Genomic DNA, 22,412 nt, shown 5'->3' with positions numbered 1-22,412 from the left:
ATTTCTTTTTACAGTGAAATATACCACATGGCCGATATGCTGCTTTACTTTTTTTTTTTTTTTTTTTGCTTCAGCTTTATACTTTACAATATTGTTGGTCTTGCCAAGCAAGGAAAAATGTATTAAAATTATTCAGTGAACTAATAATGTTGGCAAGACTGAATTATCGGCAGGCAGTAATGGGCAAAGTGAGACAACAGACTGATGCTGTTTTCATCATTTTTCATAAGCTTCTGTCAATAACAATACGGTTGCTGATATATTATGCTATAATGTTAATCTTTGCCAACTTTAATGTTAAGTGTAACATTTTTATCTGATGTAGTGTAAGCAGTATTTAATCAACCAATTCAGCCAGTGTTTTTGGTTTTACTTCAAAGAGGTGCATTGTAATATATGTGTTTAAGTCAGTGATGTTTCTGAAAATTTCAATTCAGGACTTACAAACTGCACAGGATTACTCAGTTCTTTACTGCCTGGCTTGTTTCTGAAGATGACGTGTTTCAGTTCCTTTTACTTAAAAGTGCTGCTGATGCAAGCCAAATTGCCTATTATGACTGATCATCCTTAGAAGGCATTCTGTTTGTCTCAAGGTTTTGTGGGAGAAGGTTAGGTAAAATGCCTTTATGGTAACTTAGTGCCACCTACAGGATATTTGTTGAAACGCATTGTCCAATGTCACTTTTTTGTTTTTGATGCACCAGCTAGTAAAACATTTTTTATTTTTTTTTTGTTTAAAAATAGAAAACATTGTGTGCTTCTTAATGATACATACACTCCCCTTCTCCCCTCAATGCTATAATATTAGTTCCTGTATTTCAACATTATTTTCAAGTTATTTTATTTCTACCAGTGGAATTGTGTGATTTTATATTCTAGTTGCCATGTCTGATATGCCCAAGGAATGAATTTTTCTTTGTCAAATAATTTCTATTATTTAAGTCAGTTTTGTTCTAGTGTTTGTGCATTAAGTAGCACTGCCATCTCACAGATCAAGTTTGAATCCCACACTTGTTTTTGTCTTTATGGGTTTTGCATTTTCTCCTTGTGTTTGCGTGGGTTTTCCTTTCTAGATTCCTAAAGATGTGCTGGGGTGTTCAATTGGCACTTGTAAACTGGCCTTGCATGAGTGTGAGCATGAAAGGGCAATACAGTGGATAGTGGACTGGTTGCCAGTCCAGGACTACTTTCAGCCTTCCGTTCAGTGCTTCAGCCTCTTGTAACACTGAAATGGATTAAGTGGGTCAGAGAATATTAAGTTTCCAGCTTCCAGTTTTAAGTAAAGGTGATTGCCCATTTATTTAAAATATGAAGTATAAAGCAGTACGCATGATGTTTTATCAGGACTAGTGCTTATTTTTAACAAGCATCTCAGAGCAAGAAAATGGTCCTAACTGGCTGAAAATTTTGTCCATCTCTTAGGAATAGGAGTACAAAGCATTTTATCAGTATTCCTTACTTAGGAAACTACTCTCATATTCACCAGAATTTAGGAGGGCTCCAGAAGATGAAGTTTGGGAAGAGATCATCATATACATCCCTGAGAGAGGCAGAATTTTTTTAGAAACGCTGGGCAATAATGAACATGTAAAAAGATATGGATTTGACAAGGATGGAAAATATTGATAACAAATATTGTGTGTTACGTTATCGCTCCATCTTTGTGGAGAAGCCATGCTCTGTCTGCCAAAATGAAAGTGTTGTTACGTGTTATATGCAGTTTTGCAATAGCATTATTTTGGGTATTTCACCAACCATTTCTCAAATTTTACACTAAACATTAAACACCCTTCCAATGCATAAGGTAATAAGCAGATTTATGCATTTCCCTGCCACTCCATTGATGTAATGTTAAAACAAGCTGCATTCATGCAAATTAGCATGCACATAAAAGATCATTGCCCAAAGTGTTATCAACAGAAAAGGTGGTCATGGTTGTAAGCCGTATTGTATAGCCAGCACATTACTGTGAAGATAGGTGGAGCAGGATGGGTGCTTGACACTAAAATGTCACATTGGTACACTGAGCTTTGCATTCCACGAAACCCTGGAACATTCCTGTTACATTTTACAAGTCTGGGAAAGTTCCAGAAGGTTTTTGGAGTATTCTGGGACATTAGATAAATAGAGCCTTGCAGAAGATACAGAGAGAGACACGATGTGGCACAGCTAAGAATGATCAGGACACTGGAAGTGTGAACGTTATTTCAGAAACAGTGCAAGAATGACTGTGGTTAGTTTCAATACCTGTTACTTTACAAGGTATTTTCCATGGCCATAACAGCAGAAATGTGGTTCTTCTAAAAAAGTAAGGTTGTGGATCATCCATTCATTTTTTTGCAGGGAAGCTGGAGCCTTTTTCAGCAAGCATAGGGTGCAAGGTGGAAACAATTATGGCAGCATTTACCTCCCTCCCCAACCACCTCTTCTTTAATCGAAAGCTATTGTATTTCCAAAAAAAAAAAAAAGAAAAAGTACCACCTTAAATTTGGTTCCACTCTAACCACTGTTTCTGCATATGCCGGTTCTCCATCTCAATGCCACACGTGCTGTTTTGGTTGATTAGACACTCTCTATACCTTGTGGTGTTATGGGTCCACAGCTCATTGTGCAAAAGCCATTCGTTTTAAATAAATGATCGCGGCTTAGCGAGGGGACGTTGGGCCATAGTGGGCCGCGGGACGATCCATAGGGTGGGCATTTCTCACCTAGTGCGCAGGTGAGGAACTGCCCACATTCGTGATTGTCCCGTGGCTAATGCTGCAGCTGCTGTGGCCCTCGTCATTTAAAAAGAAGCGCGAGTTGGTTGTGGAGGGGATGAAAAAAATAACGAGAGAGAAAAGGAAAAGAAGACGGAGGTTGTAGGGAGCGAGTGAGGAAGCAGGCGGTGCAGGAGAGACAGACACGCGGTGTGTGCGTGTGGTGAGCGCGCGATCGAGCGCTCCTGGGCAGCTTCGAGGAAGCTGGGTGTTAGGCCGACACCCAGGCGTTTGAGTTGATGTTGCTCCCGCTGAGCGACCATGTAGCGGGAGTGCCCAGAGGAAAGCAACAAGCCGCGGAAAGGCAGCGGAAGTCGGGAGGCTTGGTGGTGGAGTCCCCAATGTGTGCGTCCTGGCCATTGGTGGAAACTAATTCTCGGGGACTGGGATGAGTGCCAGACCGAAGCCAGGGATCGGGAGGTCTCCAGTCTCGCGTGTGTGTAAGAGGAGGGCAGCTGCAGAGAACGTCTTGCCTGCTGCTAAGCCCTAACAGGATAAGCAGGTGAGACGCTACCAGAAAAGCACTGGACTTGTTGTTTTAAGAACTGCTTCCTAAAGAAGATTTTAAACCTCTCGTTTTAAAGGATTTTTTTTTTCTATTTATTGATATTAACCTCCACGTTATTTTATTGGATTATTTATTTATTGAATTTTGAAACGACTGCACTATTTATGGAGCACTGTTTTGTTTTGATGGACAGTTTTAAATAAAAGCACTATTCACTTTTTGCACCACCCCTTGCTCAATTCTTGCCTTCACTGACTAGCTCACTCGGTTACGTTATCGACGGTGTTGGGTTGAAGGGCTCCCGAACAGCAATGGGAGTGTGGAGCCAGAACCCACATCGTCACATACCTGTTTTTGAAAAGAGGATGATGGCAAAATTGGATGCCATCATAAAAAATCTCCTCCATTCTCTCTAGGAGGTACTCTCTTGGGGCACTTTCAGCCACAGGCTCATCCCACCTTGGTGTGCTAAACAGTGTGTGTGAGTATGTATGTATGTGTGTGTGTGTGTGTATATATCTCTCTATTATAATAAAACAATATTGGGTCGAGACGTGATCTTCTCGGAAAGACACTTTGACTTCCCACGAGACTAGACTTTACAACCATTGGAAGCAAGACCCATGAGACAGTGACTTTTGCATGACACGCCCTACTTACAAACAATTTAAAACGAGATCACGGACATCTAACCTTTCAGTTGCTGGAATGCTTTTGGCAGACACACTTCATGTGCTCCCAGCTCTTAAAAATGTTATACATTATAGATGGCACATCAATGACTAAGCGAAGAAGAAAGAGCAGCGTGTCGAAAAGAGACACAAAAGAGTTGGAGAGAAAAGAAGGCAAAAAATAATGTACAAAAGAACAATAATAAGCTATGTGCAAATTCACAAAATAAGGAAAGTAATAATCAGCCCGGACCAAGTGGAATTGAAAACCATACAAATCAAATTATGTTTTTATTCTAAAATAGTAAGAATAAAAGCAGATGACTTCTCAAAATGGACTCGTCTGGGATCGAACCCGTGAAGTTTAGATTACTAGTCAACAGCTGAAACCATTGCGCCACCGAAGCAGTCATAATAAACGGGTGTCAATGTTGCACCCTAACGCGTGTTGTTTTTCTGCAGTTATATTTTTGAATAAAAGTGCACTTGTTCTGTTATATTCGTACCTTTTGTGAAAGTGTTTCTTTGATATCTGGACTTCAGGCTTCACACGTTACAAACTTCATGTCTACATTTTATCAATTATTACTAAAACATGAAAAACGTTTCTGTTTTAACGATGTGTTTACATAGATCACTTTAGACACGGAACACACATGAAATGCATGTGTTCCAAATAACGATATATTATTCATAAAAGGTGTGATTTTTGCTTGATTTCTCAGTATAACTCCAAGCAACTGACACGCAGGTAAACAGACTTGAGCTGAGAAAACTGTGCCCAAGTGGGGGATGTGATAGCAGACTGCTTGCTGCTTATCAACACATTTAAAGGACAAAAGACAATGACGGAGAGGTGTGAAGCGATTTAAGGTGGGACAGATCTACAAGCTTTTTTGTAGGCTCTGGTAATTCTAGTGTTAAGAGAGTTGAGCAGTCAACATAAGACGAAGTGTGAATGGTGTTCATTTAAGAAATTTGAGCTGTTAACTTAAAATACACATTCTTAATTTAAATGGCACAGTAGTGCAAACTGATTAGCACTGCCATTATAATGATCCAATGTACTGTGTCTGAGTGTGAGAATTTCGATAACTATTATTAATTTGACAGTGTACATAATTGCTTTACAGATTCAGGTTTAAAGGTAATCAGCCTATTATAAACAATGTAAAGAACTGATGAGTATGTGTTTGTTTTTTTTTTTTTTTTACATTTCTGAACTCAGACACGAATTGGCAGCTGTAGGTTTGTAATTAATTCAGGGTCCATTTCCTGGATTTCTGTATCATTGACATTATTACTTATGTAAAAATATGCTTCATTCTGTTTTTTAGCCTTCAATTTAACAAAGTTTAGTTGTGTTTCAGCCCATTTCGGATGGGATTAGTTTTACACAAGGAGTTGAGGTAAAGTAATTATTACTGGAGTACCTCTGTAATTTTAACCTGATGTGAATCACTCATATCAGTAACTTTTCACGGAATACGCATTCATGTCTCAGTAAACATTTTAGAGACATTTACTTTGTATGAAAAGCTTGTTAAAAAAAAAAAACCCACAAATTAAATTAGTCCTGTGTAAATTGGTCAGTTCAGCATTTGGAATGGGAATAAAATTATGTAAATTCTCGACTAATGTAATTGCTTTTTTTTTTGTGCATGCTGAATGATGTGGGGTGAGGATGTGTTTTGTACCCTAAGAGGCCCCAAGGTGTGCTGATATACACAAGTGAGTGGGAGCAGTGTTGCCCCCATTGGATGTGCAAACAAGACACATTGGACTTATTAATAACAGTTACTAATGTGGTCTGAATTGACGGTATGCATACATTAACTGTGGGGAACAGGAAAATGCAAGTTCAGAGTACCGGTGTGCCACTACCCCATTTTAGGCACTGACTTTATGCCATCTCCTGGTGTAAAACTAATCTTGTGGTGTGGTCCAAATTATAAAGGGAAGTTTAAACAAAGGCACCTGTGTCATTGACTCCTGCTGCACACTTCTGTGACCCTGCTGAACAGCCAATTGCGGTATTTCACAACTGTGCATTCCAGTCAAGAGCAATGGTAGCAGACAGGTTAAATCCTATGCATACACCCTTAACAAAACATAAACAGTGGAAAAACTTCCTAAGTAACAAATCTGGCATAATTCTAAAATCGTGATTTAAAAAAATGACTATTATTGCAACAAGTATGAAAACCTGCTTATCAAATTAAATGTGTGCGGGAAATACTAACTGTGTGGGATATGCACAGTCCTGTGCTGAATTTTCTGCAGAACCTCCAGCCAACTGGTTAAACATAGGAGAATTAACATTTCATTTATCAGTTTACTGCCTGTGTAGGGGTGGTTGATATAAGCAAAAATTTGTTTTATGATATTTAAAAAAGTTTATATGGTGACGATATATTTCACGGTATAGACATACATTCTAAAAATGTCTAAAATTCTTTGACTTAATTTATATAAAAAGGTTTAATGTGATTTTTTTTTAAATTGAAATAAAACAAGATTTGTTTTTTTATTATATTTGAACAGTCATTAAACTGCAGTTAAATGAAATACAGAAAAAAATTACTAAATAGTACTTTTTTAGAATGAAACTCGTCTAGCAACAGTGGAAAAATATCTTTAATAAAAAGTCCACAATGTGCCACCTCGTATTTAACGTTTTCACACAACTTTGAATACAAAGTAAACACTCTGCATCAAAGTGTTCCAAGTGTCCGAAAGCAGCAAAGCTGTCATTATACAAAGTATGCAGTTAACACTAGTTTGACGTTGGGGAAAGGAGAACACATGAGGTGGCACACTGTGGATGGAGCAAGCTGCATGTACAGAGCGCTGTATGTGTCAAATTGGTGCTGGTTGCGTATTTTGTATTGTAATGTTTGTGAAAACATTACAGTGCACAGACCGCATACCCAACAATGTATGCAAAACAGGAATACACAGACGGCTTTCTTTTTTTGTTTATACATCTACAGTAAACCTATGTGTGTGATTCAATATGTGTGCCAGTATTTTGACGTAGCTGAACTTAAATCATAGTTTTTTTTCTAGAAGGCACCACATTTTGGTCAAGTACCATCTTCCATCTGTTGTTCTATGTTTGTAAAGAAATCCTCTGTTCATTCTCACATTTGCATACATTGTTGTTGTCTGCTTAAGTTTGTGAGTGAGCCACTTTTGTGGTCTTTGCATGCAGCCTACTCCATTCTCAATGTGTGTTCTTCTTTTGTCCACACCAAACTGATGCTAGCATTGTATTGTGTAAACCAAGTGCAGTTTCAGGAGAGAATATACTTATTTTTTTAAAGCAACATACAATCATATGAAAAAGTTTGGGAACCCCACTCAGCCTGCATAATAATTTACTCTACTTTCAACAAAAAAGTTAACAGTGGGATGTCTTTCATTTCCTAGGAACATCTGAGTACTGGGATGTTTTCTGAACAAAGATTTTTAGTGAAGCAGTATTTAGTTGTATGAAATGAAATCAAATGTGAAAAACTGGCTGTGCAAAAATTTGGGTACCCTTGTAATGTTGCTGATTTGAAAGCATGTAACAGCTCAATACTGATTACTTGCAACACCAAATCGGTTGGAGTACCTCGTTAAGCCTTGAACTTCATAGACAGGTGTGTCCAATCATGAGAAAAGGTATTTAACGTGGTCTGTTGCAAGCTGTGCTGGGGCCTTTGTTAAAGTCGAGGGTCGGATGAATTCAACCCAGTTTCAACAAATTCTTCAGGGTAATGTTCAAGCATCAGTCACAAAGTTGAAGTTACACAGGGGTTGAATATTCCAGCAAGACAATGACCCAAAACACAGTTTGAAATCTACAAAGGCATTCAGGCAGAGGGAGAAGTACAATGTTCTGGAATGGCCGTCACAGTCCCCTGACTTGAATATCAGCGAAAATCTATGGGATGATTTGAAGCAGGCTGTCCATGCTCGGCAGCCATCAAATTTAATTGTACTGGAGAGATTTTGTTTGGAAGAATGGACAAAAATACTTCCATCTAGAATCCAGACACTTCTCAAAGGCTATAGGAGGCGTCTAGAGGCTGTTATATTTGAAAAGGAGGCTCAACTAAGTATTGATATAATATCTCTGTTGGGGTGCCCAAATTTATGCACCTGTCTAATTTTGTTATGATGCATATTGCATATTTTCTGTTAATCCAATAAACTTAATGTCACTGCTGAAATACTACTGTTTCCATAGGGCATGTCATATATTATAAGGAAGTTGCTACTTTGAAAGCTCAGCCAATGATAAACAAAAATCCAAAGAATTCAGCTTTTTCATATGACTGTATAGTACGTGCAAGTGTGTGTATGTGAATAAGTACATGTGACAGCATAGCTGTACTCAAATCTTTCTTTTTTCCTTTTCTTAAAGGCACCTCATTCATGACCAAGTACTACATTCCATCAGTCCTTTCATTTTAACAAGAGAATTCCTCTGTTCATACTTCACCTTCTTTTGCAAACTGCACAGTTGTAACACCACATGGTGCATTGTGTCAGAAGGAACGGAATTCTCACTCCTCACCAAGAGCATCTTTTTTGCAACAAGTAACAAAGGTGGCTTTCTAAAGTGCTAAACCGCAGTATAAATGATCTTCCTGGTTGTCGGATTTCTACAGGTGTCTCCTTTCTCCTGGTGTACGGGCACCACTAGTACAGTATTAAAATTGATTTGTAAAATAATGTTGACCTAATCATTATACTTGAACCAACTGTTTGATAAAAGGCTTGGTATTTGCCTCTGATCAGTCATAAATAAATCGCACATAAATTTGACAGTGTAAATTGAATTGTGGTTTTTTAATAAAAATTTTGTGTTTTAATTTGAGTCATATTTTGACTTCCATCAGAGTTTTATTAGTTTTAAAAAAAAATCATAAATGTCCCGACTCATATTTGGTCATTGTCACTGTTTCTACAAAGAATCACTCAAAAGATCACTACAGAAAAATGGAATAGGTTGGAATCAAACAGGGTGAAGGTAGTAAGGAAGAGGCGTGGAGCATAAAAATACTATTTAAATTAACTTTGCAAGAAGAAGGAGCAAACTTCTGCCAAGCAGTGGTTATGACACTGGTTTATTTATTCTGTTGCTTGAACTTGTAATATAATTATTTTCTGAAATTTAAAGAACCGTGATGGTATGAAGGATGATGATAAAAATTTATTCTTCAGCAGCATCTTCAGTCTAGCAATTTAGTCGTTGGGAAACAGGAAATATTTGCGTCAATGGTTCCCAGACTTGGTCCTGGGGGACCCACTGTGGCTGCAGGTTTTTCTTCTCTAGGACTCTTAGGCTAATTAAGTGAGTCATTATTTCACAATTTCTTTGTTTTGTAGTCCAATGCAAAAATTACAAACTAAGTTTGGTAGATTTTTATTAAAATGTAATAAGCAGTTATATGGGGAATATGTATTTTTTTAAGTTGTTAACAGTATTTGTATTTTCAACCTAATTTTAGGTGTTCTGGTTAGTTAGTCAATTATTTACTAATTAGCGGGTCTGACACTGAAGTCGTTGCAGCTTTCATCATCCTGGGTGTCTGCTATGCTGGTTGTTAATTGTCACTATTAGGGTTAAATGAAGGAAGCAAACTATGCAGGAAAATAGGAAAATAATAGGAAAACAACAAAAGAGAGTTAAGCATTTAAAGCTTTTGAGAAAAACAGAAATATTTCTAAATGTCTTATAAATATAAAAACCATACTCTTGTGTTTTTCTGAATGCAGAATAAGAGAAGAGTAAAAAAGACCAGCTAATTAAACATCAGTTTTTATCGGTTGTTATCGATTATTATCACCAATTGTGAATATGGTTGGAACCAAAACCTGAAGTCACAGTGGGTCCCCAGGACCGCGTCTGGGAACCACTGGTTTGCATCAACATATAGTTTACCATATCATTAAGGAGTATGCTTGTATGCAGTACAGTCGATGTAAGGTTCTCTCCAAATTGTAAAGAAAATCAAATTACCTTAAAGTGGTGTCTTCCAGCCTGGAATATCTGCAAATCATGATGTTTCCTTCTTATCCAATGTTATGCTAATTTCCTGTAACAGGCAATAATAGAATGCTTGAAATGTATTTAGAGAGAAGAAAGTAAGAATATATCATATTTATGGAACGTTAAAAAATACTTGTATTTTAAGCCTATTGAAAACGGTGTGAAGGCACAAGAGTTCAACTAATGTGAGCTTTATCCACCCTTTGTTTAGTTTTGGACTTAGCGAAATGTATTCGAAGATCAAATTCCAGACCTTGAGTGAATTCCATCAAGCTTTATATTTAACACAAAAATAATATAATGAAAAACATTCAATTTAAATTATTGCACCTATTTGACATTTTGGTACACAATTCTGAAATTTAACATATAAACTATTATAATAAAAATATCTCATATTAAAAAAACACAAAACACTGTACAACCTTGTTCTAAAAATATAACAGATTCACACAGTTCAATCTTTGTCTATATGGTTCTTATGTATTAAAATATGCTTTTATTTTGTATTATTTGATTGCCTTTGAATTTTCCTTTCCTGTATTCTGTAATTAAAATTGGATACTTTACCAATCTGTCTTAAGAAATCTGAACCAATGCAGTCTCTCTCTCCTCCATTATTTTATTTATTTATTCATTTTTTTAATTAGTTCATATGTTTGACTCACCCCTTCACAGTCACCTGGGAGTTTAAGCATATTACTTCAGTTCATCTGGTCATTATTAGCATTGTACACATTTCTCTATTCCTATATGTTATATCATGAGAACTGTGTTATCCATTCAGAGAGAAAAAGTATTTGTTTGATTGTATATTTTGTTCTTTATTTATACATTGAATGTTTACTTTTAGTTTATACATTTTCTGGTATAATTTGCATGTGAAACACATTAGGAAACAAAATTTTCAGTTGTAACATAGTGATAAATGTGCTGGATAGTTCAAAATAAACATATTTCACCAAATAATTAGTTTGATATTATTATGCATGTATTACTATTTTCAATTTAACATCCTTAAAAATCTAAATATTCAAGCAAAATTTAATGAATTTTACAAGAATTGTTTAAAGTACTTTGTTGGTGGAGTCCTTGTTTGTATTTTCATATTTTGTTGAATTTGTGGTGATGTAACACAATTATCTATTTAGGAAAAAAGTGTTAATTGTTTTGTAAGGATCTGCATTTTTAGCAATTGTTTCTCTTTTTGTAGAGTTATTCAGTTTTTTTCCATGTTAACTTTTTTGATATTTCTGTTTTTGAGGTGGATACTAAAGGTTATTAAGTAAATAGTAAGTTGAAAAATGCTTTTGCTGATCAGAAGCTTTAATAGACCAAAATAATTTACATATTCTTTACCACTCACACAGGAAATTATGTTGCAGTAATTAGAATACCACAGATGGGGGACATGCCTTTATTATTGTACTTGTGGTGAAGTGAGAAGGATCAAGATCATGCATGTATATTTTCTGTATAAAAACATTTCTGGAATTAAATCATAATGGATAATTTTTAAACATTTTAACCTGAAAAATATGAATTTTACTGACCTTGGATCACTTCAACATTTTTTCCTTGGATATTTTGACTGCGGCAGTAACCCGACCTGTCGTCATGGATACCTTCTTCATAATTTCCATTCTTAAAGAAAATGTGAAATAAGGTTTTGTGTTAGGCTTTTATATGGCTCACTGCTGCCATTCTCCTTTGGTCAGTAGTTATAATCCTTATTAACCTTGACTTCGTTCCTTCCTTTTTTTCACTTTTGTTGCATATCCATATATATATATATATATATATATATATATATATATATATATTTTTTTAAACTGTAAACTTTGAATCTGTATGCATTTAAACATTCATTAGAAGCTCGTCTTCATCTGTAGTGCTGCTGATGCTGTGAAATGGTGCATGTTTGAAAGCGCAGACGCTGGCTGTTTCCACTTCTGCATGGTCCTACTGCGAGACTGATTTTTCTGGCACCACTGTGAGCACAGAAGCATCTTTCTTGTCTCTTTGTTTGTGAATGCTGCCAAACCTACACTCCTCTATTGAAAATGGGATGATCTGTGCTGTCCGACATGCTGAATGTTGACATTCCCTGTGAAGCTCCCGTCACTGACATGCCTTAATGTCACTATTCAATTATGGGGTTCTTCCTGCAGTCAGACAATTGACTCATCACAAAATCTGTTGCCTGTTGTTACCAGGCTTATGCAGTGTGATGTAAATGCTTAATATATCAATTTATTGACAGTCTGGTTTTATGGAAAACATGACACTTTAGTACAATTGATTTTCTGATACAGCTATTAAGTTGCTTGTCTCTGATGCCATTATTAAAACCTTAATTTCAGTCAAACAACAAAAATGTATATTATATAGTGCCTCTCCTAGCATGTGTCATCGCAAATTAGGATTACACCATACTGTATAACTGAAGAATCAGATCTACAAAAAATAATTACTGTAAGTCAAAGAGAATGTAGTAATTGTAGCAATGTCAATCACTAGTATATTCTTATAAAGGTGTGGTAATATATTTTATTGCCCTGTGGACGTATTGTAGTGGGGGAGGAGCTGGTAAAAGTTTGGGGTCATTATACTTTCATCATATACAATGGATGATGAAGTATCCTATTTTAATATTCTAATGCATCTTTATTTACTTCCACATTATGCTTCATTTGCAGTATGAATAACAGGGGTGTGGGCTGCAGCTGCAGTATTGGAAAGAGCATGTTATAAGTGCATTTTCCAACACAGTATCTTTCTTGTAATATAATTTTAGCAACAAATCAAAATTAAAACAATATCTTTGCATAACTCATCTTCACCACACACATGTAGTCAAAGAGGTTGCTCCCTGTTGCTATCAAAATTACAAAGATTTTGACTCTGCTTCTTTACCAGACAGATTGATGAGTTATGGGAGTGACTTCTATGGAGAATAAAATTAATCTCTATCCTTTTTTTGAAGCAGTGTCTTTTTCACCACAGTTTTGAAGTCCATTAAATAAGATCTTTTAAGTATTCTGATATGTTAAGCATTTGTGTGTCAGCATGATTAATTCTAAATTTAAAAAGAAGAAAATATGTATTGAGTGTAAAAGAGTGGACTCCTTCCCATGAAGACCTGAACTTCAGTTTATTGGCAAATAAGAAGGGAAGTTCCTGTCTCTGTTAATTCCATGCTACCTTTTATTGCATCTAATACTTCTGTTTCTAAACATCATGTTTTGCTTTTATTCCTGTAATAAGGTGTATATAAGGTGTAAATATGTATACACACCCAGAGCCTAATCCACACTAACACAGATACATTTAAAAATGCATGATTTTTTTTTTTTCTTTTTCATGGCATTTTTTATCACCCAGAAAATACCATGTTATGCTTGGCAGTTTGGATGGGGAAAACAAATTTTTCAGATGTGCTAATGCATGATTGTCATGTGATGAGACTCTGACTTCAGTTTTCTGATTTCATCTTTACTGTCCAAATAAATCTCTGCTAATTGCTTTGGATTAAAAATGCCACACCTTGTAATACGTTGATTCATGTGGTTATCAGATTGTGCCCTGGGGACCCTTTGTGTTTACAGGTTTTTGTTCCAGCCAGTTTCACAATTAGTAATTTTAGCAGTGTTTTTCTTAATATACATTTAGAGATATATGTAATTTTGCTTTAGCTTTAGATGTGTAACTCTGTTTTGTTGTTTTGCTATTAATTTACCTTTTTCTGGGTAGTTTGCCCTTTTGTTTCCTTATAATGAGCCTAGCAGACTCCTGTGCAATCAACACTGGATGCTGAAAGGCTACAGCTACATTAGTTTCAGATCCACTAATGTGCTTATTAGTGCTGTAGAACTGATACTATTAAAAATGAGTATTGAAACAGATTTAAAAATGTTATTATTGATACTTATCGATATTTTGATACTTTTGACAAAACCTAGTTTCTCCCAAAGATGTGCAGTTTTATGTTTTCTTCAGGTGTTTTATGTCTTCCTTGTGCTTTTTTATTTTAATTTACTTTGCATTTGCTTTTTAAACAAACATTGTTCTTGGCTGGCACATCACTCATGTACAATAGGAAGGATTGATGCATTTTGACTTGCTAAACATGGCACCAGTTAGTAACGATGAGTTGTCTAATGACACATGCATTTAAGAATTTCATTAGGTTTGTTTTATTTTTTGCTGTTTATTCAAATAAGATAAATGGCTTGCTGGCACAACAGTAGTTCTTGGTTTACCTCAATACCCCAGTGGTCGCTTTCACTTTTGCTGCATCTTTAAAATATCTGTGTTAATTGTGGGTTACCATGATTCACATTGCTTAATTCAGAATATCTTTACACTATAACCCATTTTTGTCTTTTCATTTATTTTGTTGAGTACCACTCTCTGAATCTTTGCTACTTGAAGTTTGATAGGCTTAATGTGGAGAGGAGGCCAGATGAAAACCTTTCTTTTTGTGTGCATAGGAACATAATTTTTTGCATTCCAAGGCATGAGCAAACAAAATACAATACATTTATAATCTGAGTACTTGTTTGTTTTTCATTCTTTTTTTTTTTTTTTTTGCAAGTACGGTTTTCTGTATCATAGTTGGTTTGTGTGTATCTGCACTGCTAAAAATTATTGCAGAACTGCTCTTCCACAAGAAATCCTTGTAATCTACTCTTCTAGAATCCTGGACTGTTATTCTTAACAGCACATCAGCGTAAAATGGCACACCATGAGGCAGTTTTTTCTTTCTTTCTCTTACAAGGCTACAATTTTATTTGCTTTATGTGGATTGTTCAACAGACTAGGCATTTTGGTCTAAAACTGTTGCTTTAATTGAAACTCCTCAGCTACCTAGTTATTATTTCTCAAGGCAAGCATTGTCATTTCCTTTTACTTCAAGTCATGTAACGTGCAGCTGCATTTTCAGCAGCCTTTTCATGAATCTATTCAGACATGCATTCAAGACAAAGAACGATTAGAGCTCCTGAACAATGTTTAAAAATGGTCCCACTTACATATCTCTGTCTTCTAGTATCCTTATGTTGTGAATACATTGAATTATTTGGTTTAGTACAGCAAGCATATCTGGTTATTTGTTGAAAATTAGCCTATCCATATTCTTGGATCACAACAGTGAAAAAAAGTTATTTAATACAGACTTGGAACGATTTATGAACCTTGTTCATAAAATTATATCGAGATATCTTTCATATTTCTGTCATCCTGGCTGGAAGATGAAAGAGACCTCACATCTCCAGCACACCCAAGACCAGGCTGATATCTACATTTCTGCATCTGTGATTCTTGGAGATTGTTTGACCACTCAGATCATCCTCCTCACTCTACTTGAGGTCAATATAGACACTTGCTGCATGCCAATTCTTAACATCTACACTTGGTTTAAACTTATGAATTATTGCCCTGATAGTAGAAACAGAAATTTTCAACTATGTAGCTATGTACCTATTTTCTTACAGCCATTTCCTCAGCAACCTTTTATTGAACATTATCATTTTGTTGTCAGGTATTTCCCATTGTGATGAATCCCCTGTGTGTTGTCTCCTATTTATACTACAGTGAAACACTATGGCTTCTGTCTGCCTGTCTGTCTGTCTGTCAGTCAGTCAGTCAGAGAGAGAATGAAAGGTGTTAACAAACACCTTAGAGAAATAGTAAACAGTATTTTTGTAAAATTAAAATCTGCACTAAAAATGGGCAATTTAAATGTAGGAGCTGGCAAACAGTAAGTGTAATCAAAAGAAGAAACTCAACAAGGGATTAGTTGTCTTGGCTGTCAATATACATAAATGAACAGTGTGGACTTTGCTTCAGTGTTGTTCTTTCAGTTTCCAGTTTATAAAATGCAGATAGACTTCTGTTTTTTTGTTGGTTTAGTGATTTACACCCTAAAAATTAAAATGTAGCCTTTTTTTATCTGTAGCGTTTCACTTTGCAATTATTGTGACTTAATGTGTTATATTGCATTTACAACTTAATTAAAAGTGCACTGGACAAAGTGTAGACACTTAATATGTTCTACCTGTGTTGTATGGGGAAAAAAGGTCATATTTTAAAATATTGTAATTTTGAAGTGGACCCAAAAAAGTTTTTGATATATTTTACAGTTGTAAAATATATCCTTAGATGCAGTTACAGTAAATCATGAATTACAGTTCAGTAAGAAAATACCAAATGTCACAATAAACCCAAAACCTCCATGTAATGTGCTTATCACTTGTATTTTAATAAACATTTTAAAGCTGTTAATAGTAGTAGTAATTTAAGTACGGTAGATGGCTAGTGTTCCTTAACTTGATGATATAATGAAGATCTGATACTTTGTGTGTCATTGATGATACTATTGTATCCTAGCCAAATTGTTTTTCTTTAGTAATTTAAAAAGTAGGTGGTGTACTGTAGTGTCAAGATCTTTGATTACAAGGCTGTTGATTTGACTGTACCTAAACCCTACTGAATGCTTCGCTTGTAAAATGTATCTGTTAACAGTTGAAATGTCTCTTATTCTTGTAATTTGCCTTGAGCAATATCATCTGCCAAATATACTATCATAATAATAATAAATACCTTATGCTATAATAAAAATAGTAATTTCAGTAGCTGCAAAAATACTACTCGGGTAGTAGTAACCAGCTGTATTTGCTGGTAAAATACCTTTCCAATGTTGCACAAGTCATAAGATGGAGTTCGGATGTGGCATTTTGAGTAAGCTGTGAGTTGGCATGTAGAAATTGATGTGAAGAGAAGTCTCAGGTTTTTTTTTTCTTTTTTTTTTTTTTAAATCATTAGCTTGTGTGTATATCAATATGGACTACATTGTTTACTTTGCCTGATGCTTATCTCATTCATATAAAGTAGTTTACAGTTTAGTTTGTAATTGGAACTCAACATTTAGTAGATCAGTCAGGGCTATTACATATTTTACATTTGCCTAGGAAGTATCCATTGCTTTTTCTATAATTTTGATGATTTGTATTTCAGGTATCTTGCATAGATCTGTGATATATTGTAAACAGCAAAGCATACTGGAATATAAAGTATACTGGTACATACATTAGAATCAGCTTTGAGTTATCTTTAAAATGTTGAATTTCATGTACCAGTTTTTGTTTTGCTTATTTAAGTGAAATGATTGAATCAAGAATTCTAGAGCTCAGTGATCAGTGTCTAAACATATAACTTAAACATTGACGTGAACTGTATGTTGCAGTAGTGTAGTTGTAAGATTAAATCCTCTCTGAATTAGATCACGTTATCGTTTGGCATGGGTATTGAGCCCTTGTTGTATCTGAACAAATCATTTGTAAATAAAAGGAATAATGTGTCATTTAATCCTAATATGAATGCACTCCACTTTGGAATTGATGCAGTTGTTTCTACTGTTAGAAACCCATGGTACACACCTTAATTTATGTAAGCCGACTTAGGCTGTCTGTGTCAGGGTAAATGTTAGTCTGTATAAAATGCCACACCTTATAATAACTGGCTAGACTTTGACCAGAGATGGTAAAAGAAAAACTGTTTTGTGTCTCTTGTTTTATTTTATTTTTTAAATTTATGTAATCCTTTTTATATTTGTTATATACTTTAATTGTCCATTTTTGTATAGCTTCAACATTACAAAATTAACTAAAGCAGCAAATGATGGTCAGGCAACCCTAAACCACCTTTCACTACCTTGCCTAAACATTTTATGTTTTTTATTCTACAAGTGTGGTTATTGTTGTGATTTTGCTTACATTGTCTTTTTTCTCCTTTTATATTGGCAGTCAGGTTTTATTATTTATTTTCCTGATAATGCATGTATTTGTTAATGTAATCCTTCTAATTAGAGCAACTGCATTTCTTATAAGTTAGTCTCTCCTGAGGTAATAAAATGTCAGCATAATTTATTCTTTATCAGGTTCATTATTTCATTTTAGTGTTTGCATTTTTTCCTGCTGAATGTTTATGTAACAAAAATATGTCTGGAAAACTTTTTTTCTGATGGAAAACTGTAAACTGTTTATTTTTAAGTTTAGATTCTTGATTAAGGATTTAAATTTACAAAGCTGTAAAAATTCCCCTTTTTTGTTTATCTAATTTTAAATAAATACAGAGTTTAACGTTCAAGCTTTTGTTCTTGCAAGTCTTAACAGATCTTTAGTTAGTAAGAGCACACACAGTGGACTCTAGGACCCAGCACCCACCAAGACCTGCCCAAGCTGATTCAGTAGGCAGCACTGGCAGTAGCGCAGTGCAAGCCTTCATCAGATGCTTTGACGCGTGATTTCTTTTTTAAATTAAAGCCAAACCAGAATATGTGATCAGGAGGTGTTGGGTGATGAAGGAGGCTTTTTTCTTTATCAAGCTGATTTTTTTTTTCACATGGGTGGACCTTCACTTCTGTGGATTTTATAAACCAGGCTTTAGAGAAGTTGGAAATGTAAGCTGCCTCCCTTGGTCTTTAGAAACCATGGCCTGATTATTGCAATACAGATGAAATCATTTTAAGCTCTTTAAGAAAATAGAAATAGGTGTGAAAAAAGACCTAAAACGTAGTTATAAACAGCATCTCTGTAGGCATTGAACACAGCAGCATCATGGCTCAGAGCAAAAGACACATATACACCCGGGTAAGTAGACATAATAATACAGATCAGCTAGGAGTAAATTACTGTAAAAAAGCTTGATGCTATTTTAATTGAATTTTTTACTGTTTTGTGTAATTAGAATTCTTTTCTAGTGTTTTCAGTTTTATTATAATACTATCTTGCATCTTATTTGCCATGCCTTTACTTACTTTGTCCATATGAGTGGACATCTTTTAGAATACTTCTGTATGTGGTTTGTAAAATTTGTTTTGGAATTAATATATTAAAGAAAAAATAGTTCTTTGCCTTTATGTAAAATATTTCTTTTTTTAAAACAACAGCAGCTTTATTACCCACCTGTCCATTCACTTGCCTCTTGATGATAAAGCATTTTAATTTATCTTTTCAGTTTTTTTGTGCGTAGTTGGTTTGATTAACTTTTTATTTGAAGCAAAATAAAAGGTAAAAGTATGGAACAGGATGGGTATGAAATGTTTTGGTCATGTCTGTGTCAGACACAACTACACTCAACTACAGAACATTGCTTGTCAACATATAATAATAATAATAATAATAATAGTGCAGTTAGCATTTCATGGTTGTGTAGAGGTTTAACACTGTTGGTCTTTCATCTTTCTGTTACAACATCCATGAATCGGGGCTTGATCTCCTACTGTGGTCCTGTTCAAATCTTTCTTCTCACAGTTGAACTTCTGTCCTTTACATTGTATTATATCCTACTGACAAGTGAAGTAAATAAACTCCAGTGCTGTCATCTATGAATGTCTTTGCTGGACTTTTGAGCTTGACAGGATCTGTTGCATGAGTAGCAGTGAATTATCAACAAATAAATTACTGTAGATCCCGGAATATAAGCCGGGATATAATTTCGTCCTAGATTTTTAACTTTGCATGCCGGTACTTTAAATTAAATAAAGAATTTATTCAAAAAAGTGTTTTAGTTGTTGATTTTATTAATAAAATTTATAATAAATTATCGGGAAGTTTAAAATAAAAATTTTTGTTTTGAGTTATGACCCGAATGCGGTCACGTGTATCCGCTTGCGCGATTGTAAACAAACAACCGAGAGCGTTAGTAAGCGTCAGTTGGAGCCCAGATACATGTGTTTGTGGATGTAATTTCGGTCATTGCAGTGATTTACCTATATATATATATATATATATATATATATATAATTCACTAAGACCATGCAAGCAAGACACATAATTGCTAAGGAAGGAAGAGAAGGTAAAGAAAGCGATCACAATCGAAAAACGAAGATGGAAATTGTGTGGAAATATGAGAGTGCTGTTCGTGTGACCGATCTCGCTAATATGTACAGCATGTCGAAATCCACCATCTCAACAATTTTACAAAGAAAAGATTTGCATAAGGATGCTCCTTCTAAACAATAGCCACCTTCCGTTTCATTCTCCTCCTCCTCCCTTCCTGCAGCCCAAAGATGTCAAATTAAATGGTGAGTACAGTATGAAATTGTTGTTTCTAGAATAGAATAGAATAGAATGCCTTTTATTGTAACTACAGTAATCCCTCGCTATATCGCGCTTCGAATTTCGCGGCTTTACTCTATCACGGATTTTAAATGTAAGCATATCTAAATATATATCACGGATTTTTCGCTGGTTCGCAGATTTCTGCGGACAATGGGTCTTTTAATTTATGGTACTTGCTTCCTCAGTTTGTTTGCCCAGTTGATTTTATACAAGGGACGCTATTGGCGGATGGCTTAGAAGCTACCCAATCAGAGCATGTATTACATATTAACTAAAAAAATCCTCAATGCTATAAGATATGCTTCCCATGCGGTGCTCGATTGTTTGCTTGTCTCTGCCTCTCTCTCTCACCCTCTCTGACATTCTCTGCGCCTGACGGAGGGGGTGTGAGCAGAGGTGCTGTTTGCACAGAAGCTGTTTGCCTAGTGGATACAACGCACCTCTAAGAAATGCCGGCCGCTTTATCGCGGTGCTTCCAAAAACACACTTATTGATTTTTTGATTGTTTGCTTTAATCTCACTCTCTCTCTCTCTCTCTCTCTCTCTCTGACGTTCTCTGCGCCTGATGGAGGAGATGTGAGCAGAGGGGCTTAAAAGCACGCGTATTGATTTTTTGATTGTTTGCTTTTCTTTGTGAGCGCTGTCTCTCTCTGAAATTCTCTGCTCCTGAAGAGAAGAAGATATATTTGCATTCTTTTAATTGTGAGAAATAACTGTCATCTCTGTCTTGTCATGGAGCACAGTTTAAACTTTTGACTAAAATGTGTTATTTCATGTCTAGAGGGCTCTAATAATGTTAACAGTGTGGGAGAGTTTCTAAGGGCTTAAAATATATAAAAAAAAAAACATACAAATATATGGTTTCTACTTTGCGGATTTTCATCTATCGCGGGGGGTTCTGGAATGCAACCCCCGCGATCGAGGAGGGATTACTGTATACACATCTACAATGTGATTAAAAACAGCTCCTTAAGTGCATTAAAAAAGTTCTGTATGGGGCTTGTATGGTTGTTTTTTTTAGCCTTAGCATAATGGCGGATCTGCGGCCCCGCTTCTGCTTTCTTTCCCTCCTCCGTCTGCGTCGTCTCCTAGACCTGACAACAATCCACGGAGAGCCCGCTGGTCTCGCTATGTTGTCTGGGATGTTGTGCGTGTGATGAAAAACACTCGAAACAGATGTCTGGCTCTGGACACCGATGTCTATAAGGTTCTGATGGGTGTAGCGGATGTTCGCTGAACCAATCGTGCACAAACAAGGGAAAAAAAAAGTATAAAAACAATAAAAAAGTGCACTGAAAAGGAGAGCCCTGAGCCGCTGCGACCATGCGCGCCGCCATGCTCCTAGCTTAATCTAGCCTACTTCTTGTAGGCAAGGCCCTTTTTATAACTTTTTGGTTAGTACATTAGAAAAATTATTGGTGTTTTGGTAAATTATGCACATTATACAACCATTTTTATTATGAAAAGGTTAAGTAAGTGTTGCAGTGGGAGGTTTGGAACGCATTATGGGTTAGCCTTCGTGAACGAATTAAGTTCGTAAGTCAAGGGTCCACTGTATTGCGTATTTAAATTTATAACGAGTCTCCGGAAATCCACCCGCCGATGTACCATATTTGCGTATATAGTTTCAACACAAAGGACTTCTCCGCAGTCACTTCCTGGTTTCCATCAAAAATGCCGGCAGTCTCAAATTCTCGCCGATAAACATGATAAATATACCTGAAGAGACACTTTTGGAAATGTAAAACATTTTGCTTGGAGAAGGGGGTCGGCTTAAATACCGGTCATCGGCAAATACATGTAATTTAGTAGGTAGAGAAGGGGGTCGGCTAATATACCGAGTCGGCTTATATTCCGGGATCTACGGTAATCTTCAAGTTTTGGAATTGTCCTCATGTGCTACAAAAAATGTTTACAAAGCAGTGAAAATTAAAAATTGTACCAGTCTGGAACTCTTGAGTAGAAAAAAGGAATGTAATACCGACAGTACTGTTGGGTTGAACTCCGAACATCCAGAATAGAGAATGCCATGGTAGTTAGGTGAAGTAAAACACATTTCTTGTATTACTTTAGACTATAAAACATTTTCTGTGAAGCAAGAGAGAAAAAGTTTTGGGTTTTATTTACATTTGGAGGAATACTCCATCCAGAAATATTATTTAAGTTGTTACTTAACCCAATGTAAATAATATGTTACTTACTTTATGGAAAGAAAAAAAATTTATCTCATATTTTCATGCAGAGCGGAGGTATCAAAGTTTCTGATAGAGTACTGTAGGTGTTCATGATGACCAAAAAGGGACA

General features: G+C 35.6%; 1 protein-coding gene and 1 long non-coding RNA gene across 14 annotated transcripts in view; one reads left to right on the top strand and one right to left on the bottom strand.

Moving 5' to 3' along the window:
• Window positions 1-12,119, bottom strand: part of LOC120527920 — an 81,832-nt gene extending 69,713 nt beyond the window's left edge. For 7 of the 8 annotated variants that reach the window (XR_005633425.1, XR_005633426.1, XR_005633427.1 and 4 more), the window contains exons 1-2: window positions 11,538-12,119; window positions 9,955-10,030 (exon numbers count right to left, since the gene is read on the bottom strand). This is a non-coding gene — a long non-coding RNA (uncharacterized LOC120527920). The remainder of the gene's footprint in view (window positions 1-9,954; window positions 10,031-11,537) is intronic. The other variant, XR_005633428.1, reaches the window with a different exon arrangement.
• The window catches only part of dctn1b (dynactin 1b), a 156,787-nt gene that overhangs the window by 25,018 nt on the left and 109,357 nt on the right, over window positions 1-22,412 (top strand). For 4 of the 6 annotated variants that reach the window (XM_039751873.1, XM_039751871.1, XM_039751870.1 and 1 more), the window contains exon 1: window positions 18,277-18,635. The exons of 1 other annotated variant lie outside the window; for it this stretch is intronic. In XM_039751873.1, coding sequence (XP_039607807.1) covers window positions 18,603-18,635 — 33 coding nt within the window. In that variant the 5' untranslated portion in view covers window positions 18,277-18,602. Of the gene's footprint in view, window positions 1-18,276; window positions 18,636-22,412 lie in introns of those variants that run through there. One more of the 6 variants, XM_039751874.1, reaches the window with a different exon arrangement.

Source organism: Polypterus senegalus, chromosome 4, assembly GCF_016835505.1.
Source record: "Polypterus senegalus isolate Bchr_013 chromosome 4, ASM1683550v1, whole genome shotgun sequence".
Lineage (NCBI taxonomy): Eukaryota > Metazoa > Chordata > Cladistia > Polypteriformes > Polypteridae > Polypterus > Polypterus senegalus.
This window is presented reverse-complemented; position numbering and strand designations above follow the sequence as displayed.